Source organism: Dermochelys coriacea, chromosome 3 (genome assembly GCF_009764565.3).
Source record: "Dermochelys coriacea isolate rDerCor1 chromosome 3, rDerCor1.pri.v4, whole genome shotgun sequence".
In the NCBI taxonomy this organism is placed as follows: Eukaryota; Metazoa; Chordata; order Testudines; family Dermochelyidae; genus Dermochelys; species Dermochelys coriacea.
In genome coordinates, this window is record NC_050070.1 from 134,574,735 (window position 1) to 134,594,555 (window position 19,821).

The 19,821-nt window shown below is 39.2% G+C and overlaps 1 protein-coding gene across 1 annotated transcript in view; it reads right to left on the reverse strand.

Annotated features, from left to right (window-relative positions):
- The window catches only part of PCNX2 (pecanex 2), a 250,569-nt gene that overhangs the window by 212,294 nt on the left and 18,454 nt on the right, over positions 1-19,821 (reverse strand). The window contains 4 exon segments of the mRNA XM_043511376.1: positions 17-164; positions 7,211-8,521; positions 10,060-10,096; positions 16,295-16,412. Of these exon segments, the coding sequence (XP_043367311.1) occupies positions 17-164; positions 7,211-8,521; positions 10,060-10,096; positions 16,295-16,412 (1,614 nt within the window).

Consider the following 19,821-nt stretch of genomic DNA (forward strand, 5'->3'; position numbering starts at 1 on the left):
AAGTAACTGCCCTTACTGTGCTGTAAATTGGGCAGGCTCTGGTAGCATTGGACTAGCAGTAGGCCAATCTTGACTTTGTACATCTGATCTTTCCTGTTTAGAAACATGCTTGTAGTGCTTTTCTGTTTCCCGCATTTCTTCTTTTCTCTCTGTTGTATGGCTATCTGAAAGATATGTGAATAAAGAAGGGAGACTTTCTAAACAGATCACAGTAAAGAGTTCTGTTCATTTACTTCAGAACAAGAGCATTTTTAAGGGGAAGTTTTCCAAAGATGCAGTGCTCCATTGGCCTCCATTGGTGAAATTAGTAGGGTGAATAAGGTAAACTGTGTAGAGGAGGATTATTGGGTTGCTTTTTGGCACAAGTTACCCTGTTTTGTGCTTCTATATAGGCTGAATATCCCTGAAATGGAAATCTCTTAATTTCCAGACCATTTTATGTAGGAAAATTTTTTAAAGGGCCCATTTTTTGAAAATATGTGAGAAGCAAGTGTCAAAGGTATTTGGAAAAATCAAAGTTTTTACTCCTTATTCAAATAGTCCCATTTGAAAATAAATCTGTGCATTTCCTGTTTAACTAGCGATTTAAATTCCACTTTAAACACAAAATCTCACCCTAGTTTAACTATGCAGCTGATACAGTGTTCCATAATCTCATAACTATACTCCAGCATGGGACAAGAGGCTGCAGAAGCCTGATTAAACCCATTTTCCCTAGGGAGTTATGGTTGTTCAAGGATTAAGAATAACTGATAGCCAACAAAAAGGTTATATTAATCTAATTGGTCCCACTCTGCCTAATGCAGGCTCTAGGGCTGAAACAATTAACAAGATTTTAGTTTGTTGATTTAATGGCTTGAAGGGGAAAAAAAAGTCTCACTCTTTTCCATTCCAGACCCCAAGTCTTTCAATTCTCTTTTCCCTGAACTGGTGAAGATTAATAATAAACAAAAATGAATGGCAATTCTTAGTGCTCTTAGCACTAGAAAGATATGCCAGGAGGGTCTGCAATGGGATTTTAGTACAACGATTCCTGCTGATTTCTCTCCACAGAAGTTACTTGTACTTTCAACTTTTGAATGGAGGTAACATATGGGGGGGGGGGGGAATGGTTCTTCAGTCTCTGCCAATGAATAAACATTAATCTGATGACTCAAATGTCAGCTCAATTCGTCCTCTAAATTTTGGTAGTATAGTTAAAATAAAAATATTCATCTTTTTTCCTCCCCACATCTCTTCTGTGTGTTAAGAATCCCCCTTTGTCAATGATGTAATTTACATATGCAGAAAGTATTCTCAATTTTTTTCAAAAACTAACAAATACATTTACAGTCTGGACTGAAAATCATTATGGTTTACAAACTGACTCCTAGCAAAAAATTCTCATGATCTGTTTTTACACATTGCACCCTGGAGCTAGTTCAGTCAATAATGCAATTTGTCAACTAACCTACATTTTGTTTTTCACGGTTTTCATTGAGCAAACTGCTAAACACAGACTTTAAACAAATATCATCTGTCACATGAGAAACAAGAGGATGCCAAAATTCAAAAATAAAAATGACTGATAAAAAAAAACATAAAAAGGCAACAGACAATCTAGTAGAGTTTACATTTCAGTAAGTACTTGTCAATCTGGAAATGTACTTCCTCTGGATTTTCCTCTGACTCAAATCCACTAGGATGGAGGTGCTGAAACTTACTGATAAGTCAAGCTCAGGAAAAAAATTCTCATCATTTGTGCACAGATAACTAAGGCCTGGTCTGCCCAGTTTTTGTGCCCATATAACTATTTCAGTTAAGGGTGTGATATTTTACCTGTATACTTATAGTGGTTTAATCCTCTAGTGTAGATGCAGATATACAGGTTCCTTACACTGGTATAGCTTATTCCCCTTCCCTTTGGGAATAACCCATACCTCTATAAGCGCTATTATACTAGTCTAACTGCATCCACACTACAGGGTTTGTACTGCTTTAACTAAACCAGTATAGCTAAACTGGTACAATTTTTGCATATAGACAATTCAGCTGTCTGACACAATGTGGTTGTCTCAATTTTTTTGGCTGTTGTCTTATTGTCTTGGCTAATTTTAATGAAATCTATTGCTGCTGTGATCAGCCAAAATATTTCTCTGAATTCTGCTTTTTCCATTTTAGATTATTGTGCCAGTGTTTCTTAGGTTTATGCTCCTGATTTTAGTGTGTCTGCATCTAGCCCAGTCTTATAGGTTTTGCCCTCAATTTAATGCAAACTGAAATGCCACTGCTTCTGTATATTTTCATTTTGTTTTGTTTCACTGACATTTTTTAAAATAAAATGGAAGTAAAATTCAAATAAAAAAATCATTTCAAACAAAAAAAAAATCAAATCCAGTTCGATTTTTTCAGATTTTTTTCAGATTTGTAGTGTGCTTTACTGAATATGTGTGCATGCAGGGACTGTGGAGCCCTGGCATTTAAGTTGCAGGGCATAGACAGCGGGAAGCCGTGTGGGCCAAGGGACATGCTGGCCGCCCTTCCTGCAGCCCCCATTGGACTGGAGCGGTGAACCACGGCCAGTGGGAACCGCAATTGGCTGAACTTGCGGACGCAGCAGATAAACAAACTGGTCCGGCCCATCAGAGGCTTTCCCTGAACAAGCAGCGTACTGGCTTTGAGAACCACTGGTCTACACTACCACTTAATTCAATCTAATTTCTGTCGCTGGGGGTGTGTGAAAAAAAGACACCCCTATGAGCGACGCAAGTTACAGCGACCTAGGCACTGTCCACACTGGCGGTATGTCGGTGGGAGATGCTCTCCTGCCGACATAGCTTCTGCCTCTCGCAGTGTGGAGTAATTATGCTGATGGGAGAGCACTCTCCGGTTGGCATAGGGTGTCTGTACCAGGCGCACTACATTAGCTGCATTAGTGCAGCTGTGCTGATGTAACACTTCTAATGTAGACCTGCCCTCAGTCACTATGGTGAAAAAGTATGTAATAACACTTAGCTCATAAACAGCACTGCCAGTAAATCTCCAAGTGCTTTATAAAGGAGGTCAAAATCATTACCATATTTTACCAATGGGGAAACGAAGCACCCAGCAGACCAGTGGCAGAGCTAAGAATATAACTCAGGTTTCCAGAGTCCCAGTTGAGTGCTCTGTTCACTAGACTTGACTAGGAACCCAGAACACATGATGAATATCTCCAAGTTAACTCCCAATTTCCTCACAGGCATCAGCAAGAGTTGCTATCATATTTTTGGACTTAAATATTAAAATCTGAAAATGTCTTTAAAATAATTACATTTTTTTCTAACACGGCAATAATTTTTTGAGATCCAGAAGAGCAAAGTCAACATGGTGATTTGTATACTGCACTACATGATGAGTTAAGTTAGTCAAACTTGGAATTTCCATTTTGTGGTAAATGTTGCCTTTCAAAATTTGTTTGGAATGAAAGCAAATATTTTCAAAATTTCCCATGTCATGGAATTTCTGAAAATTTTCAGTTTCGGAAAATTGTGTTTTGGAATTTCAAAATTTCATTCAAATTTTATTTTATGGGTCAGTTATATTATTTTTATTATTTTGTTTCATAGCTTAGTGACTAAGTATCAAACTGTTTCACAACACCACAAACTGGAGACACTGATCTAGAAAATAACTGTCACAATCAGTGCTAAATAGCAGTCACCCTTAATGATGTTAAAAATAAAATGAAAATAATACAACATTGAAACTACAATTTTATGTCATATTATGACACATCAGTAGCAGTGCATAACATTCACTGATGTGTCATGAAAAGAGATAAAATAATAATATAAAAATGCTAAAACATTCTAAAATAGAATTCAGGTTTTTTTTACCCCAAACACAACTATTTTCCTAAATGAAAATGTTTTCCATTTCCATTCTAAGCTATTTTTCCCCCCACAGGAATTTTATTCAAAAACAATATCATTTTACAAAAAAAAAAACAACTTAGTTTCACTGAAACAGCTTTTTCCAGTGAAAAACTTTTACGTTTTCAGACCCGTTCTAACGTTAAGAATGTTTTTAAAAATTTGCTTTTACACCATCTAATTTCAGGCAAAACAGTTCTATTTTGTGTTCTTCTGCCTTAGTTCCCACCATTCCTACAGCTGTTCTTGTTCCCTATGCGATACCGTCAACTGCGTTAGAAGACAGAACACAAAGGCTTCCATCCTGCAAAAATCTGACGTACACCAAGTTCACCAACGCTTACTCAGCTACAGTCTTGTCAGAGGAGCCATCAGCAAGTACAGTAATAAACCGAATTTTCTATATGCATTTCTGAGATGCGTTCCTAGGACCCTTTGCAGTTGCCTCTATAAAGCCTTTCCTTGTAGAGGAATCAAGAGTTTGATCCAAGATTAATGCCACTATTGGCCTGCAACGTAGAGCATTTCAAGATCTCTAAAAACCAAAACCATGTTTAGCAATGGTGTAAGTGGCGTTAAACAAGATTTGTAGCTCCTCATGTTGCATTTTACTGAGCAGTTTACTGAGCAGTTACTGAGAAGCTAAGAGCTTCTTGTGGACAAACTGATACATTTTCTGCTCCTATGCATTTAACATGAGCAGAACTGTGGGCATGCATATATAAGGAATCAGTTCTAAAGCTCTTACACCCACTTACAAGAGGACTTTCCCAACAAGAAAACTTCTCATGCTTTCTGCAAATTACACAAAACACGTAATCTTTCTTTCAAGAAAATCCTGAATATTTAGCTTTCTAGGATTTCTGGAAACCGCATATACATTCACATATGTCCAAGTTTCTCACATTCCTCAACATATTCCTCTGTGCCATGTTCTTCATGTTCATTGAGCCAGGGGCTTCAGTATTATTCTTTGCCAATTAGGGTGAGTTTTGTTGTTGTTTTTTGTTTAAACTTAAAAAAAAAACCACCCATCAAGTGGTTTGACTTGTTCCAGACTTTTTTCTCATATACAAAAAAATCAACCACTTCTCTGTGTGTATAGTTTTTATTCAAATATGTTTTCAAATGTATTGTATAAATTGCAAATTAGCTCTTCCTGTTTGGCCCAGGAAGTATAACTAGTCATTGCAAGGCTAACAAATTAGAAAGAAGAAAAGGAGTACTTGTGGCACCTTAGAGACTAACAAATTTATTTGAGCATAAGCTTTCGTGAGCTACATGAAAGCTTATGCTCAAATAAATGTTAGTCTCTAAGATACCACAAGTACTCCTTTTGTTTTTGGGAATACAGACTAACACGGCTGCTACTCTGAAACCTGTCATTATGCAAGGCACAAATTAGAAAGAGGCCATCTCATTCCTAAAATCAAATTGTGTTTTACAGAAGAAGCAAATAATCCGATTGTAATGTATAGTTTATTTTATTTTAGTACATGCATACTCTTGCTTGGCTGGAAAATTAAATTTGCTTTGAACTACCTTCCTTTGAACTTCCTGATTAGAATTGAAAAGCTCAGATTCATTCTCTACCTTCTCCAAGAACCCCATAAATCTGATCAGAGCACTAACAGGCATCAGACTCTAACTGAGGTTTATATCAGGTATACTCAATAATGTATTTCTCCATGGTCCCACTCCAACTTATTCCAAGGCATTACTTGTGCGGACGACATCAATTAGGCCCATCCACCTCCTCTTCAACTATCAGTTCAGCCTCTCTTCCCAGTTCGGTCTCCTCCTCTCTGACTTACCTAAGATCTATTACTCTGCTTAGCCATTAGCCAACTTTTGAGGTAGCTGAGGTCTTTTTACTCCACTTCCACTCACCCCCCTCTGGCCACACTCTCTTCTGTCAGACAACTTGATCCTGCTGTGTTGGAGATCACCAAACTCTCACCCTGCATCCCCTGTTGTACTTGTTCAGCCAGCATGAAACCTGAAACTAATTATTATCTGTTTTACCTAGGAGCCCTAGTCATGGACCAGGACCCCATTGTGGTAGACACTGCACATACACAGATTAAAAAGATTATCCTTGCTCCAAAAGGCTTGCCAGGAAAGCACTTCTATTTGTCCTGGACAAAAGGATTTTCAAAGCCTGAGCTATGTACCATGCCCTGAGATTGGAAAATAGGTGTGCTCTCACTTTCTAATCATATATTTTATAGAAATCACTACAACAGGGAACTTCCCTAGCTGTGGGAAAGAAAATAACAATCTGCTTAACTATTCAACATAAGAAAAATACAGCTGGATAATTTATTAGAATCAAAATCCAGTGATTTAGACTTCTGAATTAGGTTTGTCACAAATGGTCTAGCGAATGAATAATAAAAGGAGGTCTGATTTGTTGATTTAAGGATATTTATTTTGTATGTTTTGACATGTGATGTTGACAATTTGTGTTAATGGCATACAAAGCTTTCACTTTTTGAATCTTTGTGCCTATTGTCATTAAATAATTGTCTCTCCACACACACACCCAATTACCTGCAACTGTGAAAATTTAAATTGATAAAAAAGTCTTCAAAATAAACATCCATATTATCCATTAAAGTTATCAAAATAAAAACTGAATTCTGCCAAGCCTAAGAATACTCTATCCAAATGAATATTTAAGGCCTCCCCCCAATAATAAAGCCTACAAATAACTTGCAGGGAATCTAATTGGGAACAGGCTAGGGAAGGCAAAAGACCAGTTGTCTAAAGTTGTCTATAAAAACCTGTGTGAATTTTTTCCCAAGGTTATTAAAATATAACTAGAGCTGGTCAGGAAATGTAGGGATCTGGGGTTTGATTTTTTAACACACATAAGTGACTCTGGCTTTTTTAAATACGTGTATATATTTAAAAAGTCCTCATATGCACCTGATGGGAAGAGTATGAGAGGGAGTGGCACAGCAATTTTGCAGGTTTTGGTAAACGTGTATTGGTATTCTAACAAAACCAAGCTTGCCCCATGCAGGTTATTCCAATGTAGAAGTCCAGCTAAATACCAGCTGAGTGCTTACTCTACTTAGCTCAAACCTTTTGCCTTAATATGTTCAAAAGCCTTCTAAAAATACAGGAAACTGCACCAGGTATTTTTTATTACAGGACCTTATCCCCACCCTTTTTTAGCACTTCTCCAAGTTGGATTTGGCTAGCTTTTTATGGACCTGAGATTAAATCACCATAAACAAAGTAGGTAAGAGTCTGGCAATCTTTTTTTTTTTCTTATTCCAAAAGAGTAGTTTTAAAATCACATATCATACCTCCAACAAACCCATCATCTTTTGTAGTCTCTGTTTTGATATTGGACTGATTTGATGCTGTCACCTTTGCAGTATTAATGGATTCCAGCAGGGAGACAAATTCCAGAAAGTTAGATTCATTGGGTATTTGTCCTTCTTTAGCTTCTAAGTCAGATTTAGAAGTTGGTAAGGTCTTTTCTTTATCACTGATTATCTCCATGGAATTCTTACTTATAAAGATGTCTGTCCCACTGTCTACACTCAGCACTCGAATGTGTCTCTTTTCATGGGCAGTTTTATAAGACAGTAGATCAAGGTTCTGTTCACTTTCTTTAGAATTGGAAGTGGTGACCAGCAAATTCTCCAAAGCATTCTCCAGATTTGGACCTAAACAAGTGTTAGTTTCTGAATGGTTATTTTCAGGATTGCTATGGTCCTTTACTGCATTGTCCAGATGACCAGACTCATAGCCAGAACACTGGTTGGATGATGCATCGACCTTTAAATGTTCTGGAGTTCTTCCACTTTCACTGGCTTCCGGATGAACATTGCCTCCACCATCACCAGACAATTCAAAAGTTATAACCGGAATTTTGATCTGTTCATTATTTTGTTGACTGTGGAGATCTGCTATAGCTACAGCAAAGTCTGGGTTTGAGCTAGTTTTCTCAGTACCTGACACCTTCAGATGGAGAGAACCTTCTAAATCACTCATTGTATTTTGTGTACTACTCATTGTAATAACTATTTTAATGGGTTCATGTAAATTAAGTTGGTCTCCAGGGAGAGAACTGTCAACAAGAGCAACAGCAACCTCACCATCTGAATAATCAAGATCTTCATTGGTGTTATCAACATGAAAAGAAATTTCCACAGGCCCATCGGTCTCTTTGGTTGCAATTGTATTACACTGTGGGCAGTTACGATTAAAGCTTTCATGCGGCGATCCATCTGGGAATTTCTCTCTTTTGTAACTTTTTGGGTTACTTAAATGCTCTGAAATAATAACTGAATTTTCACTGCCCCATTGCTCAAAAGAAATGCCAGTTCTTAAAATGTCATACTGTGACAGAGAGAGATTTGACAACTTTTTAACCAGATCTTTGTCCATAAGAATATCTTCTGATCCAAAGTAGCCAGAAGGGTGCATCTTCTCTTCTTTCTCATTTGTTCCATTACTGATAAACGTCTCCATAGCTGCTGGTTTTGTTATTATTGCCGATATGGTAGAATCTGACATATGGGCTGTAGAAATAGGTAACATATCTCCTTTGATATAGGGTGAGGTAGATAAATCTGGTGGTGAAGCCTGGTCTTCTAACATTGTTACCCCTAATAAGAACATACATACGAGTGAGGTCGCACAAACAAAAGTCATTATGCATTATAGATGTCAACATTCCTACACATAAAAACCTGCCTGCAGAGCTAAGGAAACATGGAAATACAGAACAAAATAGTTGATAACTTTGACAGGAATTTACTATGGAATGTCACAATTGTTCTCTGCTAACTGACTTTCACAATTTTTTGCATCTAGCTAACAAATTAGGAAGATAATTTTCTTGTTTAGGAATTGTATGAAAAGAGATTTTTATTTTGTTTAATTATTTGGAAATATTTGTTCTTATTCATGTGAACAATGAGATAAGGGTTTGCAGGCTCGGGCCCAGTCTCAGGGTGAAAGGGGTCTTTACAGTATGTTAGAGTTGCAGTTCTACTCTATGTCTGGTTTCCTCACAGATCAAGAGATGTATACGCTGCTGCTGCTACTATTTTAAAAAACAAAATAAAATAAAAATCACAAGAACCCAAACAAAAAACAATCTACCAAACCCAAACATTATACTGCACACACAATTCTCTCCCTGGGGACAGGATGATAGAAAGAATGAAACAATGTAACAGATATTAGTCATGTCACTTCATGCACTGCAGAAATCGTCACAGATACTACAGTGATGAGGGTGGTGTAAGAACCTATGCAGAATGGAATCCTGGAACTTGTCGTCCATGGACCATTGGAACTGAAGGCACACCAAGGCATGCTGGGAATGTTGTCAGAGTGTATGAGAAGAACCAGAGACTTTAAGGGAGCAGGATATGTTGTTGAGTCTCTCCAGGCAAACAGCTCAGGAGGGTCTTTGGTGGAGACAAGGGAAGAAGCAAAACAGGTAGTGATTCTGCAAGCTGAGTTGACCTGAAAGGGGCAGGCTATGGAGGAGCACCCAGGAGCTGGACGACCTGGAAAGAAGCCAGAGGGGCAGGTGGAGAGAAGGACCAGGAACTCCATGGAAAAGAGTTCTGTGGACTTTGTTACTGAAACATGGGTTGGATAAAGCTGGGGAGCTAATAACAGAGGGTCCTGAAGTACCTGGGGAAAGGTGGTCGTAGGCTAAAGAACCAGAAGTAGACAAGGGCAAGAAGAGGCCATGATCAAAGGAAGTGCAGAGAGTTCGGGGTGTGAGCTAAGTACTAGCTTCCATCCTTTGGGACCCATGGCACAGGGCTTCCAAGAGAGAGTAGGAGGAAGTCCCCCTTTACTCCTCTGAATCAAAGTGCACAAGATGCATAGACCCTTAAGGAAGGCTGTGGACCAGAGCAGGTGAAAGGCAGGGGATGGGAAACTAGTTTTGGGACTTTCTTTGGACTTTTGTTTACCCTGGCCGGGGTGGAGTTTTTCTAATTTAGCTAGAGAACTCAATGAAACTACACAATTAGCCATTTCCAAGGAGGGGAAAGCAGCCATACTTGGCCCTGGAACTGGTAAGCTTCTGGTACAGGCTGTGCATGTGCTGGAAATACTTTTAGAAAGCAATGTTTATAGACAACAGTTAATAAAGGTAAAAAAACAAAAGCTTTCAAGATACCTTTGAGATCTTCAACAGTTTCTTGTGCTGGCAGCTCCTAAAAATGAAATATATTAAATTAATTGTGTTCAAATTAAATACTGTTTTTAAAAATGCAAAATTTAAACTCAACAATCATCTCATCAATTGTTAATACATAACATTCAGTAACTTGTAAATGCACCAGTGGGAGCTGCAGATAGTGGAAGGTGAGAAGAAGGTGATATAGTATCAGTCATGTTCTACCTAATAGTTCAAATCACATTTGTGACATTCAGGATAAATTAAGAGATGGATTTTTTTTGCCAGTCAGCAGCCACAGATGTGGGTTTTTAGTTAGAAGGGGACAGAGAGCACATATATTGGTTTCCCTTTTTCAAATTATGTATTTTTTAATCTGTTAGGTTATCAGGTTTTCTTTCCAATATTTGAAAAGAATCTCTGACACAATGCTGGAAAAGAAAGCCATCTAATTTAGCAAACTAGGTTGATAACCTGAAAAAGGGTACTATGGAGAAAATCAATGTAGCGTTGCTCCTCTTAGTAGCCAGAAGCGCCTGTGGCACTGGGACAAGGAAGACCATTTATCCCGTCTTCTCAATGCTCCTGCTGCTGATGCCCAGACAATTAGGAGAAGGAGCCTGGGCTGGCAAGGGAAGAGACTGGGACAAGGGGAGGTAAGAGTAGGGAAGAGTGGATCTGGGACAAAGAGTTGAGGAGAGACATTGGGACAGGGACAATGACAGGTGGGGGAGGCTAGGGCAGAAAGGTCTAATACCTAGAGCACATTTCCCTCAGATCGTGAAGTAGAATCCAGGATTCCTGAGTGTAAACATTCCTCTGCTATCAGCAAATAGCTGTGAAACCCACTCGCAAAATGTGTGCCTCATCTCCTTCTAGTGGTTGTCCAACATAGAGGGTGACAACCTACTACTTATATCAGTTACTCCATTATTACTCAAGTGGCAGAGGTCTGTGCTGTGGATGTAAAGGTTCTAACCCTGCTTATGAGCCATGTGGGACTCTATATGGTTCTATATGATGGAATTTGTTTTGTTAGTTACATTTTTAAAAGTACCGTACATTAAAAAACTACATTAAAAGAACATTAAAGTTGCAAAGTCAAGCACTCAAAAGTCAGAAAATGCTAGAATTCAAATTGTCAATGCAATCTTAATTCATCCCCCTTATGTGTATGCATTATGACACAGTCTTTAATTACATGGTCATGTAATATTTTTTCTAGAAGACCCTGCCTCATTCAGTGCAGAGGAATAACTGCTGTGCAATTGAATCAGGGTTGTGTAGTGAAAGAGGTTGTTTTCTATAAGACCCCTGCTCACATTTGTTGCCAAAGTTGGAAGGTGTGTAGCGAATGAGGCATGGGACAGCAGGCAAATAAAGGATGATTTTATTGTTTAGTAAGTTGAATTATGCACTTGAAGTCTGGATTCTATCCCTGCCTCTGCCAGAGTTCCTGTGTGAAGCTGGGCAAGTCACTTAAACCAAACTTTTCACAGATGAATTCATTTTGTGTGTGCACAAGTTGATACATCTGGATTCTAATATGCAGAAGGTCTGAGCACTAACAGATGCAACTGAAATCAGTGACAGCTCATCTCTGAACAAATAAAGCACTACCAAATGAAATTTCTGAAAAATGATCTCAAATTGCACACCCAAAATTCATTTGCACTTTTGACATTCATGTCTCTATGTCTCAGTTTGTTCTATAAAATGGGAGTTATAGTATTACTTTACAAGAGTGTTGTGAAGATAACTCCATTAAGGGTTGTGAAGCACTGAAATGCTACAGTAGTAAACACCTTGTATAGTCCCACAAGAAAATTAATAGTTCTGTATGCAATGCAAGATTTGAATAGTATGCAGGTAAATGGGGGCTAGGGAGACACACTGAGCAATTAGGATAAAATGAAATATTGAATAGCTACTCATTCAATGAGCACCATACAACCTGTGCGCTGAATGAGGCAAGGGTTCTATGGAAAAATAGTATGTGATCATGTAATTAAAGATTTATCATAATGCACAAGGAGGCTGAATTAAGGCTTCACAGGCAACCTTAATTTGTCATTTCCTGAGTGCTTGACTTTGCTACCTTTATGTTCTTTCTATAGTTTTTGGTATGTAATATGTATGTACATTGTCACTCAACTTCAGCTGCCCCACTGGCTTTAGAATAAAAGAAAAGGAGTACTTGTGGCACCTTAGAGACTAACAAATTTATTAGAGCATAAGCTTTCGTGAGCTACAGCTCACTTCATCGGATGCATTTGGTGGAAAAAACAGAGGGGAGATTGATATACACACACAGAGAACATGAAACAATGGGTGTTACCATACACACTGTAAGGAGAGTGATCACTTAAGATAAGCCATCACCAGCAGCAGGGGGGGGAAAGGAGGAAAACCTTTCATGGTGACAAGCAAGGTAGGCTATTTCCAGCAGTTAACAAGAATATCTGAGGAACAGTGGGGGGTGGGGTGGGGGGGAGAAATGACATGGGGAAATAGTTTTACTTTGTGTAATGACTCATCCATTCCCAGTCTCTATTCAAGCCTAAGTTAATTGTGTCCAGTTTGCAAATTAATTCCAATTCAGCAGTCTCTCGTTGGAGTCTGTTTTTGAAGCTTTTTTGTTGAAGGATAGCCACTCTTAGGTCTGTAATCGAGTGACCAGAGAGATTGAAGTGTTCTCCAACTGGTTTTTGAATGTTATAATTCTTGACGTCTGATTTGTGTCCATTCATTCTTTTACATAGAGACTGTCCAGTTTGACCAATGAACATGGCAGAGGGGCATTGCTGGCACATGATGGCATATATCATATTGGTAGATGCGCAGGTGAACGAGCCTCTGATAGTGTGGCTGATGTGATTAGGCCCTATGATGGTGTCCCCTGAATAGATATGTGGACAGAGTTGGCAACGGGCTTTGTTGCAAGGATAGGTTCCTGGGTTAGTGGTTCTGTTGTGTGATGTGTGGTTGCTGGTGAGTATTTGCTTCAGATTGGGGGGCTGTCTATGAGCAAGGACTGGCCTGTCTCCCAAGATCTGTGAGAGTGATGGGTCGTCCTTCAGGATAGGTTGTAGATCCTTGATGATGCGTTGGAGAGGTTTTAGTTGGGGGCTGAAGGTGATGGCTAGTGGCGTTCTGTTATTTTCTTTGTTGGGCCTGTCCTGTAGTAGGTGATTTCTGGGTATTCTTCTGGCTCTGTCAATCTGTTTCATCACTTCAGCAGGTGGGTATTGTAGTTGTAGGAATGCATGATAGAGATCTTGTAGGTGTTTGTCTCTGTCTGAGGGGTTGGAGCAAAGCTGAAATTGTGGAAAAGCAGCATCGCTTGCCCCATAACCTCAGCCATACAGAACACAATGCCATCCACAGCCTCAGAAACAACTCTGACATCATAATCAAAAAGGCTGACAAAGGAGGTGCTGTCGTCATCATGAATAGGTCGGAGTATGAACAAGAGGCTACTAGGTAGCTCTCCAACACCACTTTCTACAAGCCATTACCCTCTGATCCCACTGAGAGTTACCAAAAGAAACTACAGCATTTGCTCAAGAAACTCCCTGAAAAAGCACAAGAACAAATCCGCACAGACACACGCCTAGAACCCCGACCTGGGGTATTCTATCTGCTACCCAAGATCCATAAACCTGGAAATCCTGGACGCCCCATCATCTCAGGCATTGGCACCCTGACAGCAGGATTGTCTGGCTATGTAGACTCTCTCCTCAGGCCCTACGTTACCAGCACTCCCAGCAATCTTCGAGACACCACTGACTTCCTGAGGAAACTACAGTCCGTTGGTGATCTTCCTAAAAACACCATCCTAGCCACTATGGATGTAGAAGCCCTCTACACCAACATTCCACACAAAGATGGACTACAAGCTGTCAGGAACAGTATCCCCGATAATGTCATGGCTAACCTGGTGGCTGAACTTAGAGACTTTGTCCTGACCCATAACTATTTCACATTTGGGGACAATGTATACCTTCAAATCAGCGGCACTGCGATGGGTATCCGCATGGCCCCACAGTATGCCAACATTTTTATGGCTGACTTAGAACAACGCTTCCTCAGCTCTCGTCTCCTAATGCCCCTACTCTACTTGCGCTACATTGACGACATCTTCATCATCTGGACCCATGGAAAAGAAGCCCTTGAGGAATTCCACCATGATTTCAACAATTTCCATCCCACCATCAACCTCAGCCTGGACCAGTCCACACAAGAGATCCACTTCCTGGACACTACGGTGCTAATAAGCGATGGTCAGATAAACACCACCCTAGATCGGAAACCTACTGACCGCTATTCCTACCTACAAGCCTCTAGCTTTCATCCAGATCATACCACACGATCCGTTGTCTACAGCCAAGCTCTACGATATAACCGCATTTGCTCCAACCCCTCACACAGAGACAAACACCTACAAGATCTCTATCATGCATTCCTACAACTACAATACCCACCTACTGAAGTGAAGAAACAGATTGACAGAGCCAGAAGAATACCCAGAAATCACCTACTACAGGACAGGCCCAACAAAGAAAATAACAGAAGGCCACTAGCCATCACCTTCAGCCCCCAACTAAAACCTCTCCAACGCATCATCAAGGATCTACAACCTATCCTGAAGGACAACCCATCACTCTCACAGATCTTGGGAGACAGGCCAGTCCTTGCTCATAGACAGCCCCCCAATCTGAAGCAAATACTCACCAGCAACCACACACCACACAACAGAACCACTAACCCAGGAACCTATCCTTGCAACAAAGCCCGTTGCCAACTCTGTCCACATATCTATTCAGGGGACACCATCATAGGGCCTAATCACATCAGCCACACTATCAGAGGCTCCTTCACCTGCGCATCTACCAATGTGATATATGCCATCATGTGCCAGCAATGCCCCTCTACCATGTTCATTGGTCAAACTGGACAGTCTCTACGTAAAAGAATGAATGGACACAAATCAGATGTCAAGAATTATAACATTCAAAAACCAGTTGTAGAACACTTCAATCTCTCTGGTCACTCGATTACAGACCTAAGAGTGGCTATCCTTCAACAAAAAAGCTTCAAAAACAGACTCCAACGAGAGACTGCTGAATTGGAATTAATTTGCAAACTGGACACAATTAACTTAGGCTTGAATAGAGACTGGGAATGGATGAGTCATTACACAAAGTAAAACTATTTCCCCATGTCATTTCTCCCCCCTACCCCACCCCCCACTGTTCCTCAGATATTCTTGTTAACTGCTGGAAATAGCCTATCTTGCTTGTCACCATGAAAGGTTTTCCTCCTTTCCCCCCTCTGCTGCTGGTGATGACTTATCTTAAGTGATCACTCTCCTTACAGTGTGTATGATAAACCCATTGTTTCATGTTCTCTGTGTGTGTATATCAATCTCCCCTCTGTTTTTTCCACCAAATGCATTCGATGAAGTGAGCTGTAGCTCACGAAAGCTTATGCTCTAATAAATTTGTTAGTCTCTAAGGTGCCACAAGTACTCCTTTTCTTTTTGCGAATACAGACTAACACGGCTGCTACTCTGAAACCTGGCTTTAGAACGTAATTGATCCAGGAATGTTTCAATAGTTTAGAGCTCTATGCATGTTGTAAACGCCATCGTGGGAGTTAAGTCAAATGTGTATGTTTCGAGACATGCCCCAAAATCTGAGATAGGTGTCATTTTATAAATCTAAAAATAAATACAGTATTGAGGAATAGCTGTGTGAGGGCTGTTACTAATGGCCCAGGAGAAAAATCATTCTCGGCACACACAGTGGTTGCGCTGCATGCTTTAGCAGCCTGCAATAAAAGTGCTCTCTTTGCCTCCAGGAAACTCCCTTTCCTTGGTGTGAAAGCAGCAGCAGGTCCTAGTTGTTCTGTGGCCTGAAGATGCACATGGATTCCTACTGGAATTCACAGACTAAGCAGGTTACAAATGCCTTTGTAAATTTGGCTCTTTGAAACTAGGCAAAGACTGACCAATCCAGTGCAGCAAGCAAGATAGCTGCTCTGGCCTGCTTGGGTACTAAAAGTAGGCTGCTACTAGTCAAACACCGGAAATAGCCCTTTGTATCTCTGTGCAGTGTCAGTTCCATAATTTACATGCAATTGTATGTTTTCCCATAGGATATGAGACACTTTGTGATACTTTGTATAGCTCTGCACAAAAATAAGGTATAGATACAGAAAACAGCCTACTAACCACAATTCCAGAAGAGTGGTGCAAGTTTATAGCCTGTACTCTTGAACTGCCATAGATTGTTGGGGTCGAGTCATTTTGTTTTACCTCTTCAATTGTACCATTCTCTCCTATGTTATTGCTGACCCAAAATAAGAAAGTAAAATGTCAGTGGTGGCATCTCTTAAAATAACTATGACTGTGTTTTCATGCACAGCCGCTGACCCATATTTATGACACAAAAATATTATCAAAATCACAGTACTTGAACTGGGGGTCAGAGTGAGAAATGATGGCAGGGCACTCCCCAAGTGACCATATGCTCAAGGTTTCCTCTCTTCTCCCCCACACAAATGAGCAGCTGTGAAAACTGTGTAGATGACAGAAGTTTCTACTCCCCCCCAATTCAAACACTGAAAGATCAACAATAGAAAAAATAAACTTGTAGAAGTTTTATGAGGAACAAAAAGATACAATCTTAGACCCAAAAAATATCAACACAAAATGATTCTGACATTCCAGAGAAATAGGACACAGCCAAGCTAAACACACAGTGCCGCCACTCCAAGCTCAGTGTATAGACTGGCTCACCTGTATCTGCCCAATACTGGTCTACAAATTGATTTATCCCACCAAATACTGGCTTGCCCTTCCTACTAGCAATATAATAATGAACTGTTAGTATTTCTATGTTACTTTCCATTTACAACATTCAACTGTATCATCTCGGGTATACTCTGTGTGCCTAATGGCTTAGTCATTTATGTACCTCCTAGTAATTATCCTTTTGAAACAAATAAATAGTCATGGGGTTGCATGAGATCTGTGTTGTATTATAGTCATTAGACACAGAACAAAATAGTTTCTTCTCTGCCTTTTGGCTAAGGTCAAGTGCAGTATCAGTTTAACATATGACATGTCTGTCAGTTACAGTAAAGTATAATTAGCCATTCTGTGGAGGTGTTTTTCTTACAAGCAGCTGAGCACAGACCCTGTTCTGTGGGCAAAGTACAACGTATATAAGGATATTCCACTTGAAGTTTCACTGCTATTACCAATGATGTAACACCAAAAGATTTTTTCCTATTTATAGTTTTAAAACACAAACACCTGTAGCTCTATGTCAGCTATAACTGTATTACCTGGGAGTCACAGACATCTTCATTGCAACACTATATTAATTTAGTTATTTGGCTTCAAATATGCTATTTAAATATGATTCAAATATCACATGTCTATGATCAGGCTGCACGGAAAATTTTTGCCACCCGTCTTATAACCATAATATTTGAAAACAGGACACAGAGCATTCATTTTCTAGAAAAATACCACTTAAAAATCATGAATACAGATTATCTTTAGCTGTTATGGTAATCAAACGCCATTAATATATCCCTTATATGGAGAAGGAATTTTCCTTTATCAAGTTAAGAATTCTACAGTAACATGACTGAATAATGAATGTTTAACCATAACAACATAGTGAAAACCTATTCATCCAGATGAAGCAGATGGGTTTGCTTACTTGTCACAATGTTAGATTTCAGTTAAATTTGATATTTGTATTAATTATTTATGGTGGAATTGAGTGTCACCAAGAATTATGTAATTGAATTAAGCATTGTAAATGGAACCTCTGAGTGGAAGATGCTTGCTTGACATAAAATGAAAGTTTTATAAGAGGTACTGCTTGGAATAATTAGCAATACAAAAGGCAAAAGAGTGGAAATGTATGCATCTTCCATTGATCATATTTATTAAGGGATTTTTGGTTCATATTTCAGCAATTCTAAAACAGTGGCTGAGCCTCTTATGTCACTATGTCTGTGTATCTGATATGAGTAAAAAAGAAAATTATAGTTTTGTAGAATGGACAGGATTTAAAAGGAATGGGAGTCTTAACTGCAAACATATACTTTTGACACATACTGGGGAAATAAACATCTTTTATAAATACTGACATCTGCACATCAAAGGAAGATACTTTTATAGCTAAGAGGGTTTTTCAAGCAGACACTGACATTCTCAAAAGAAGTCACGGCCGGGCAGTGCAGTCTCACAGATACCTCAGCAATGCTAACAGCTGCAAGGTAACTTAATTTGTTTCCTATTAAACTCAAGTCTGTTGTGTCGGTTTGCAGGGTTTTATCAAAGATTTAATGTTCAAGAATGTAAAAGTTTTAATTAACTTTTAATTGCTCTTTTCTTCTCTATTCAGTGAATTGCCAGTATATAAATAAATTAAATACAACTTTTTTTAAAATGAACATGAATCTGGGGAAGTCACTAAGTGGTGCTTTCACAATGCCTAATTTTGTCATATTTCCTAGCATTTTATTGCTCAAGCTGTCTCATTAACTTCCATTGACTCTTTGCAAGGTAAGATACCACCCAGAGTGAATAATGGTGCAAGAATTGAGCTCACAGGAAACAGAACGTTGTCCTCAGTGGAAGCAGAGAAAGGTGAATGTGAGATATTGTGTACCAATAAAAGGAACTGAGAAGGCTGAATTTTCCTTTAGAGCAGTACTATAGTAAGGCCCAATGAAACCACTATGGACTCAAGAAGTAGGGGCAAACAACTTGAGGGTATAGTATTCAGTCATATATTGGGGAAAAGAGTTACTATGTACACAAAGAAGCAATATAATAAGAGCACAAATACTGTAACACAAAAAAGCCTATATGTTGATTCTTATCGCAAATGTCTTCATTGCAAGGCTTTATACTGACTCTTTCTATTGAACTGTCTACAGATATTTATACCACGCCCAATAATATGGTATCTAAGTTCTTGTATCTGAGTGTACATTTCTGAGCCTCAGATGCAACCTCCCTTTTGGGCATCCCAACATTGTATCATTAGATGGTATAAACTAGTGCCTTTGCCTGTGGTGTGCACTAACATGGAGCACTTCCTCCTCACTAACATCTATCTTAGTCCATCTCTCATTACTTCTTAAGGGCATTTGAAAATCTTTTCATTCCAAAGGTGTTTTTAGCATTACCAGTGTTGACTGCATATTCATTCCTTCTCTAGTCCTCCCCTCCATTTCTCCCCTTTATTCAGACAACCTCTATCAGTTTTATTTGAATTTCTAGAAAGTAGTCTTCAACATTACTGTTTAAATAAAATGTGTTTTATAATGCTTTTTACCAGCCCAAGCTCCTTATATAATTACTATTTGCCCCTACCTTTCAGATTTTTTTTCCCATGTATTTTATTAATTTGAGTTTAGTTTTAAAGGCTGTAATTAAATTTGCTGTGATTTTACATTGCATTTTGTAGCAAAGAGCTTTTTCCTGCTGAGATGAAGTTATATTATACAGAGATTTACTTGAAGTCAAACTAGTCCACTAGAGACACAAGGTAGGAGAGAGAGAATTAAGAGACAATACCTGCATAAACCTGAAACCACATGCTCCCGTGAGTAAAATGATGGTCACATTCCTTCCTTCCTTGCTCCTGCAACTCCCCTTGCAGCTCACATTTAGTGAACCTTTATTTTCTCTGCTCCTACATTTGGCTCTGAGTACTGCCACAAGAGTAC